Genomic DNA, 9,403 nt, shown 5'->3' with positions numbered 1-9,403 from the left:
CGCAGTTGCCCAGTCACTCTCCGCCTAATCTACACGTCCTGTCCCTTCCCACACAGCTACCCTCCACCTAGTCCTCCACCCCAACTCCCACCCTTGGCTTTCAGCTAGGATGGTGCAGCTCACGGGTGGCAAGGAGCCACTTGGTGCCCAGAACAGCTTCTGCTCCCAGAAAGCCTTGCGTTCCCCGAACATAAAGAGGCTTTGAGCTCGGGGAGCCCCGCCCCGCACGGCCCCTCCCACGGGCGCGGGCCCGGGGAGGCAGAGGGCGTGTTCCCGGCGGCTGCGCCCGCGGCCCGGGGCGGAGCTTGGCCACCGCGCCTGGCTGCGGGCGGCCGGGCGAACGGGCTCCGTGCGCAGGTGGCTCCTCCTTCGTTTCTCCCGATTCCCGGCCGTGCCAGGCACGGTGCCGGCTGCCGAGGGAACACCTTTGTGCCCGGTCCTGGGAACCCGCGACGGCCGCCGCGCGCCCCGGTTCATTGTTTCGCTTCTCCGGGTTCCAGGCAGGTGCGGGCGGCGTGTGGGGTCCGCACGTGTCACCCCGGCGGCTGGGGCGCTGGGACCTGCGGGCGCCGGCAGGGGCGTTCCCGGGCGCGCGGCAGCGATGAAGCACCTGAAGCGGTGGTGGTCGGCCGGCGGCGGCCTCCTGCACCTCACCCTCCTGCTGAGCTTGGCGGGGCTTCGCGTAGACCTGGACCTTTACCTGCTGCTGCCGCCGCCCACCGTGCTCCGGGACGAGCTGCTACTCCTGGGCGGCCCGGCCAGCTCCGCCTACGCGCTCAACCCCTTCTCCGCCTCGGGAGGGTGGGGGCGCGCGGGCCAGTTGCACCCCAAGGGCCGGGAGCTGGACCCTGCCGCGCCGCCCGAGGGCCAGCTGCTCCGGGAGGTGCGCGCGCTCGGAGTCCCCTTCATCCCTCGCACCCGGGTGGATGCGTGGCTGGTGCACAGCGTGGCTGCCGGGAGCGCGGACGAGGCCCACGGGCTGCTCGGCGCCGCCGCCGCCGCCTCGTCCGCCGGAGGAGCCGGCGCCAGCGTGGACGGCGGCAGCCAGGCTGTGCAGGGGGCCGGCGGGGACCCCCGAGCGGCTCGGAGTGGCCCGTTGGACGCCGAGGAAGAGGAGAAGGCACCTGTGGAACCGACGGCTCAGGTGCCGGACGCTGGCGGATGTGCGAGCGAGGTAGGTGCAGAGCGGGACGCGAGCAAAGTGTGGCGTCTACGCCGCCCGGAGCCCTCGAGGCTTGTGTCGGATCTGGGCAGGGGCCACTCTCGCTGTGTCCTGACACCCTTAGTCCCTGGGCTTTGCAGGTTCGCAAAGCTACTAGTGCTGTTGCTGTGGCTTTTAGGTGTTTAAGGAAGAAGTGGATGAAATCATCCGTTTGGTTGTAGAGAACATCTTTCCTTGTGTTTGATGGCTGGCAAGAGTAGTTCGGGGATGGGGAGGGGAGAAGCAATGCCCGCTGTCTTCGCTGAGTACCTCATGTACACTGGGATGTCATTCTCTGGGACCCGTGCCCGACCTGGACGATGTGAAGGAAGCCGTGACCTCTGGGAGGATGCACGTTTTTAAGAACGACTCTCCCGGCCTAACGCAAGGGCCTTCGCCCTGATTTCAACCCAATTGCTGTTCGTTTTTGCTGCTTCCCTGGATTAAGGAGCCATGGTCAGGGTCTATTCAGAGGCCAGCTGGCAGGCGGTCCCCCTGTGACTTAACCATCCCCTGCACCTAGCAATCCTTCTTCCTGGAATTTGTGTAACCTCTTATTACCATAAAGAAAACAGGTACCTTGACAGTCACCTAGTGACTAACAAGTTCCCTTTGGTTTATGGGTCCAAACCCTTCTCTGGCTTAACTTCTTTCTGAAACCAAGTTTACCAAGATCTGTTGGTTGAAGTATCTGGTGCTCCCCATGGAACGTTTGAGTTCAGTGTAACGACACTTGAGCACCAATTTCCACAAAACCACTTTACTCAAAGTTCCTTCCACGGGACTTTTAAAATTCTGTCTTGGCTCAAACTTTAGTGTTTGCAACTGGTATCGATCGACCAGTGGTGATCAACAAGTGTTCTTCGGGTGTTGTTTTTGTGGGGCGCATTCTTATGCAAAATGGGATTTGGGGCTAAACTGGTTTGTTTGCTGCTCTTCAGAATTGCCGTTTGTGTAGGCAGTTGCCAGACAAGCTTCTCCACCCTCCCGGAGGGGTCATTGTGTGGAAGTGCTCGGTGATTCACTGTTATGCTGATCTGAGCCCTTCCTCTTCCTGGGGACCGGAACCAACGGGGTGGGGGCCTGTGAGAGTCTTGGAGGGATCCTTCTGTGTTCAGGATATACTGTGGAAGGTTCTTCCCCGCTCACTTATCCAATCTGGACCCTATGGGGTCTGTCTCACCTAAATACTCTGCCCTCTAATAAGCGAGTACATGCTGCACTGCCACCATTCCTGGTTCTGTAACACAGAATTGAAACCTAGTGCTGGATGCTGTAGCAGATGGCACTCTGCCACCCACACCCGAATGCCAGCCCGTGTGCAAAGTGTACAGGGACTTGGAGGGAGGAGAGAGAGGAAGCTGTTCAATCCTCAGAAACTTCCCTCCTACATGACCTGGGAGACAAGGTGGCCTTCCCTTGGCTGTTTTTTGTTTGTTTGGTTTTAAATACAGGGTCTTGCTCTGTCACCCAGGCTGGAGTGCAAAGGCGCAACGACGACTCACTGCAGCCTCAACCTCCCCGGCTCCAGCGATACTTCCACTTAAGTCTCCCAAGTAGCTGGGACAACTGGTGTGCACCATCATACTGGCTAATTTTTTGTAGAGAGAGGTCTCACTATGTTGCCTAGGCTAGTCTCGAACTCCTTGGCTCAAGTAACCATCCCATCTCCGCCTCCCAAAGTGCTGGGTTTACAGGCATGAGCCACCGTGGGTGGCCTAGACTGGCAGGCCTGCCTTAGAGGCAGCTTTGGAGCCTGGGCCAGCCAAACCACTGTGGAGGCTCTGAGTCCAGCTTTCCTAGGGGAGAGAGTGAAGTTCCCCGATAACCATTCTCCTGGCAGTGCCTTCCTGGCTGGGCTGGCATGTGTGCACCATGTTCACTTCTGGGATGACCTGGTTACATTCAATCTGGCAAAAATCAGCTGTCTGGCTCCTTACAGTTGTCACGGCCAGTTCACTTTTGTAGCCTTTTACATCAACCTTGTGTGATGCACTGGCCAGGCACCCTTATATACAATTTGTACTTACGAAAAATAGGTCTGAGTGTGGTGGCTCACACCTGTTATCCCAGCACTTTGGGAGGCTGAGACGGGCAGATCACTTGAGGTCAAGAGTTTGAGACCAGACTGGGCAACATGGTGAAACCCCATCTTTACTAAAAATACAAAAATTAGTTGGGTGTGGTGGCACATGCCTGTAGTCCCAGCTACTTGGGAGGCTGAGGCACGAGAATCGCTTGAATCTGGGAGGCGGAGGTTGCAGTGAGCCGAGATTGTGCCACTGACCTCCATCCTGGGTGACGGAATGAGAATCTGTCTCAAAAAGAAAAAAATAAAAAGAAGAAGAAAACTAGAAGCCCAGGGATTTGGCTAAAGCCACATGTCAGTGCAAAAAGAGGGACTAGAGCCTGAGTCTCCCGACTCCCAGACTGGCACATTAATTAAGTACCTGCACTGTACTCAGGCTCTCTGGACATCTGGGACGTCTCAGTGCATCTGGGATGGGGTGACTCAGCCTCCCACTGCCCACGCTAACCACTCTCCAGTGCTAGACTGTGCCATTCATAATGAAGAGGTTGCAATTTAGAACCATGACTTTGGGGAGAAAATGGGCTGGAAAAACAACACTGGTCTTTGTAGTCAGCTAGACCTGGGTTTGGGAGCATCACCTGCTAGTATGCCCTTCCATATGCTGCTTGAATCACTCCAAGCCTCAGGGTCTCATGTCAAGTGGGAGAGGAATGTGTACTCCAGAGGGAGTTGTGCTGATTAAGTGGGAAAAGCCCATTGGGAAGGGCAGCATGGTGCCTGGATTGTATAGCTGCTCTCTTCTGCCCTCCGTCCTTAACCCACCCTCCTTCACCTGTCCCTGCTCACTGGATTCCTTTTGGCTTTTTTGTCTACATATCTAGTTTGGTTGGTTATTAAAGAAGTGGGGTGTGCTAGACCCAGACTGCCTGGTTTTGAATCCCAGTTCTACTACTTCTGTGACCTTGGACAAGTTGCTTAACCTTTCTGTGCTTCATTCTCTTCCCCTGCACAGTGGGAATCAGAAGGGTGCTAGCCTCAGAGGGTTGATGTGAGAATTAAAAAGTTCATTCCATGTAAAGGGCTTAGAACTTGCCTGTCACTTAAGTGCTTAGTAAATGTTAGCTACTGTTAACTTCAAAGAGAGGAAGTGCTTTGTCCCCTAGGAACATAATTTATAATTTTAAAAAATAGATAATTCCAGTGGCTTACATTTGAGTTGCAGGAGTTTTATAGTATAATTTTCCTTAATTTATGTACATATGCAAAAATATTTTGGAGTAGGGGATTTTCCAAGTATCAGAAGGAGTACTGCTTTGGTTTCACTTCTTACTGGGGCTTATCATTATCTGAAAACCGACTCTGGAATTCCCCAGGGCCGACACGCTTCCCTTCATAACCACAGTCATTCACAACGGATGAAGCATGCGTTCTTCCAAGTAACACACGGGTTAAACAAAGAAATGAACAGTTTTTGTAGAATTGAATGTGTAAACGTATGGAACAGCTGCTTACAGCCAGCTTCAGTATTTCAGAGAGTTGTTGCCACTTTGAAACTGAGAGGGCTTGTGGTCATTTTGATGTGGTTTCCTATCCTGGTACAGAGACCTTCTGCTGGGTGAGGGGTCTGGTAAGACCTCTTGATTAACTGCTTGAAGAAACTGTTGGGCTGGGCCGGGCATGGTGGCTCAAGCCTGTAATCCCAACACTTTGGGAGGCTGAGGCGGGAGGATTACGAGGTCAGGACATCGAGACCATCCTGGCTAACACGGTGAAACCCCGTCTCTACTAAAAATACTAAAAATTAGCCGGGCATCGTGGCCGGGCATGGTGGCACGTGCCTGTAGTCCTAGCCTGAGGCAAGAGACTCGCTTGAACCTGGGAGGTGGAGGTTGCAATGAGCCAAGATTGCTCTACTGCACTCCAGCCTGGGTGACAAAGTGAGACTCCATCTCAAAAGGAAAAAAGAGAAAAGAAACTGTTGGGCTGGTTTCTTCAGGGCACAGAAAGAATCTGATCTAGTCGATATTTATTTTTTTTTGAGACAGGGTCACTTTGCCTCGCAGGCTGGAGTATAGTAGTACCATCACAGCTCACTGCTGTCTCAACCTCTTGGGCTCAAACGCTTCTCCCACCTCAGCCTCCCAAGTAGCTCGGACTACCGACACGCACCACTGCTTCTGGCTAATTTTTTTTTTTTTTTTGATAGAAATAAGGTCTCTCAATGTTGCTCAGGCTGGTCTCAAACTCCTGGGCCCAAGTACAGGCATGAGCCACTGCACCTGGCCTCAATATTTAATTCTAAGAGTAAAGGAAAGAGAAAGAAGGTCCTTGATTGTTAAAGTAAAAATTGTTTTTCATTTCAGAATAAAGAACAGTCTCTAACGCCTGGGCAATTGGAAAAGAAATTTCAGACATTTGCCCGTTTTAAAATCACAGCTATGTTACGGAAATAGTCTTAAAATTACATACATGGCGTTTATGACAAGCGTTCACAGTGGGATTTGCATTTTGTTTACTAAAGGAAGTTTAAAGGTGCACTATTGTCTTTGTATGGGAAAGGATGTCATTTAAGTCACTGTATGAGTTTGCTAGGGCTGCCATAACAAATACCACAGACTGGGTGGCTTAAACAGAAATTTGTTCTCTAACAGTTCTGGAGGCAAGAAGTCCAAGATCAAGGTGTCAGCAGAGTTGGCCCTCCTGCGGGCTGTGAGGGAGAAAGTTGTTCCACAGCTCTCTCCTGCATTTTGGTGGTTTGCTGGCAATCTTTGGCATTCCTTGGTTTCTTCTCCATCACCTGAGCTCTGCCTTTATCTTCATATGGCGTTCTCCCTATGGGCATGTCTGTATCCAGATTTCCCTTTTTTGTTGTTGGGTTTGTTTTGTTTTGTTTTGTTTTGTTTTTTGAGACGGAATCTTGCTCTGTCTCCCAGGCTGGACTTCAATGGTGCAATCTCGGCTCACTGCAACCTCTGCCTCCCCGGATCAAGCGATTCTCCTGCCTCAGCCTCCTGAGTAGCTGGCATTACAGGCGCCTGCCACCACGCCCAGCTAATTTTTTAATTTTTGTAGAGACGAGGGTTTTGCCATTTTGCCCAGGCTGGCCAAATTTCCCTTTTTATAAGGACATCAGTCAGTCATTGGATAAGGGTCTACCCTCCTTCCTATCTTAACTTATCTAGTTACATCTGCAATGGACCCAGTTTCCAAATAAGATCATGTTCTAAGTATGAGGTTAGGAGTTCAACATGAATTTTGGGGACACAGTTCAGTCTGTAACAATCACCATCTTCCTTCCATCAACTCTCAGGGTGTTCAGCCTGCTTATGATTAAAAGCTAAGTGAGCTGTTTCTGAAAGCAGCTGGTCTATATGGAGGATCATTTGCACAGGACTTGGTATATGCTCCTGAGAAAATCTGGGGTTTTGCTGGCTTGATGTGCAACCCTGGGGAAGCTTGGCTCAAACCATCTTTTTCCAGTCAATATTTCCCCTCCATTAGTAGGTTGTGGAGAAATCATCTTTGCCAAGTCTCTTGTGTCATTCTCCTTCTTTCTATGACCCCTACTTCTCAACCCAGAGAGTGGGAAATGAGCATGCAGGGCCCAAGCCCTGACTTGATGCAGGCTGGTCTAGGGGTCTTGTGTGCTGGCCCTGGAATCAGACCGGCTGGGGAATATCCCAGTGCCACACTGGTTGTGTGATCTGGGGCACACTTCTTAACGGTTCTGAGCCTTGGTTCCCTTATCTGTAAAATGGAATAGTAAGAGCATCTTAGGAAGTGGTGGTGAGGATTGAATGAAATAGTGCAAGTTGAGCAGGGTTGATACACTGTTAATAATTTAGGTGGGGCTCCTACTGCTTCCTCCCCAGTTTACTCCTGTCCATTGCGTTGTCAGGTGCAGGTTTCCAAAGCACACCTTGGTTCATCTCTCTGCTTTGTGTGGGATGCCTCCTCTAGCTCGCCATTGCCTACTTATTCAGTATTTTGTCATTCACGGCTGCCCTTGTGGCTTATGTGACCCAGCCCCCAGCTGCTCTTGCTGGGCCTCTCCATGTAGCCTTCTTTCCAGGAGAAAACTTTCTCCATCCCTTTCCCCAAACAACGCCATGATCTCCTGCCCTTTACTCTCTTACCTTTGCCCAGAATGCCTTCCTTTCATTCCTCTCTTTTATGGTTAAATTCTCAAACTCAGCTCAACCATCACCTCATCCATAAAACATTTCCTGTTCTTCCCTTTGAGCCCTATTGCACTCTGTAACGTTTCTTCTATAGGACTTGGCGTCCTTTCCTTTGAACTGCAGTGGCTGGAGTGTGGAGACTGGGTCTTGGCTTTCACCTGAAACAGCACCCAGGGACAGGGTTAGGAGCAGAGGTCAGTTCAGCCAGTGTCTGTCTGTTCAGCACTTATCATTCATGACATTGGCTTTGCAGAACTTCAAAGACACCACGGGTGTGAAGGTGTCTTGGGTCCTTCAAGGCCCGAGTCTCAACTAGAAAGTAGGTCAGATCTGAAATCCTGATGGGCCATCTGACTATTTAATGCCAACTGTCTGAGTGGATGGGGCAGTGGAAAGCAGACTTTCAGGCTGGCATTATAATTAATCAAGTGGTGAAACTTGGGATTGCCTAGAGTTATATAGCACGTTAGTGACCTTGCTAAGAATAGAACAGGTCACCGTTCTTAAGCACTGAGTAAACCACACCTCCTGCTCACTATAAACCTTCAAAGGTAAAAACAAAAGTCTCTCCCATTCATGGCAGCCTTGTGATCCGAAGAATTTATTCTCAAAATCTTGTCACTTTTTTTTTTCCTTTCCTTTTCTTTTTTTTTTTTTTGCAGCACTTTGACAAATGGAGGCACCCAAGATAGGGTCTTGCTCACCCAGGCTGGAGTGCAGTGGTGCAGTCATATCTTACTGCAGCCTCAACCTCCTGGGCACAGCCATCCTCCTGCCTTAGCCTCCTAAGTGGCTGGGACCACAAGCATGCACCACTGCACCTGGCTAATTTTTTAAAAATTTGTTTGCAGAGACAAGGTCTCGCCATGCTACTTAGGCTGGTCTCAAACTCCTGGGCTCAAGCTATCCTCCTGCCTCTTTTCCTAAAGTCCTGGGATTACAGGTGTGAGCCACCGCACCCGGCTGGATCTATGTTGACATTCAAATACAGTTCTGGGCAGCTGAAGCCTGCCTAGGCTGAGGTACATCCCTGAGTTGTTTTTGGTGGAGTTGCAGCTGGTGGTTGGCAGAATGTGGGCAAGTCACAGAGGCAAGACGTGATATTTTGAAATTGGGGAGAACTGGGTTCCTGTTTTTATCTGTCAGAGTTCTCCAGAAAAACAGAACAAGTAGAATGTGAAAAAATAAATACACACATACACACAGATTTATTTCAAGGAATTGGATGATATAATTGGGAAGGCTGGCAAATTCAAACTCTCTAGGGCACCCAGAAACTCTGGAAGCTCTGCAGGAGCTGTGATGCTGCAGGCTTCGGGGAGAATTTCTTCTTTCTCAAGGAAACCCCAGTTTTGCTCTTAAAGCTCTTCAATTAATTGGAGACCCACCCAGATTATTGAAGATAATCTCCTTTACTTTAAGTCAGCTGGTTGATTGTAGATGCTAACCACATGTACAGAATACCTTCAGAGCAACACATAGCTTAGCACTTAATAGAATGACTAGGAACAATAGCCTAGCTCCTTGACATTTAAAACTGACCATGACGCCATCCAGCTCCACCTCTTCCTGGGAAATCATGGTTTCCAAATTGGTAGATGGAGAAAATTAACATCTTTCTTGAAGAGTTCTTATGAGGATTAAATGACACTGTATGTTTAAGGGCTGGTACAGTTCCTGGCATAGTAATAGATGGTCAACAGATGATTCGCTTTTATTGCTTCTGAGCTCCAGGTCAAACCTCCAGGACACCCCTCGTCTTCTAGAGGAAATTACCAAAGACTGGAATCCACTTCAGCATGAAAGGAACCCTTCCCTCCCCAAAGGGGAGGTCATACTGGAAATGGTTGAATGAATTGAGGCAGTTCCATGCTGAGAATATCAGACTGAGGAAGGATCATGATCACCAACTTCAAATATTTGAAGAGCTGTTATGTGAAGGAGGCCTTGGACTTGTTGAGGAGGCAGAACTCTAAATGCCAACTGAAG

At 50.4% G+C, this 9,403-nt stretch overlaps 1 protein-coding gene across 1 annotated transcript in view; it reads left to right on the top strand.

Annotated features, from left to right (window-relative positions):
• The first annotated feature begins 215 nt into the window (after positions 1-215).
• The window catches only part of NFE2L3 (NFE2 like bZIP transcription factor 3), a 30,572-nt gene continuing 21,384 nt past the window's right edge, over positions 216-9,403 (top strand). The window contains exon 1 of the mRNA XM_001094650.5: positions 216-1,174. Within this exon, the coding sequence (XP_001094650.3) occupies positions 602-1,174 (573 nt within the window). The 5' untranslated portion in view covers positions 216-601. The remainder of the gene's footprint in view (positions 1,175-9,403) is intronic.

The sequence above is a fragment of the Macaca mulatta genome, chromosome 3, assembly GCF_049350105.2.
Source record: "Macaca mulatta isolate MMU2019108-1 chromosome 3, T2T-MMU8v2.0, whole genome shotgun sequence".
In the NCBI taxonomy this organism is placed as follows: domain Eukaryota; kingdom Metazoa; phylum Chordata; class Mammalia; order Primates; family Cercopithecidae; genus Macaca; species Macaca mulatta.
This window is presented reverse-complemented; position numbering and strand designations above follow the sequence as displayed.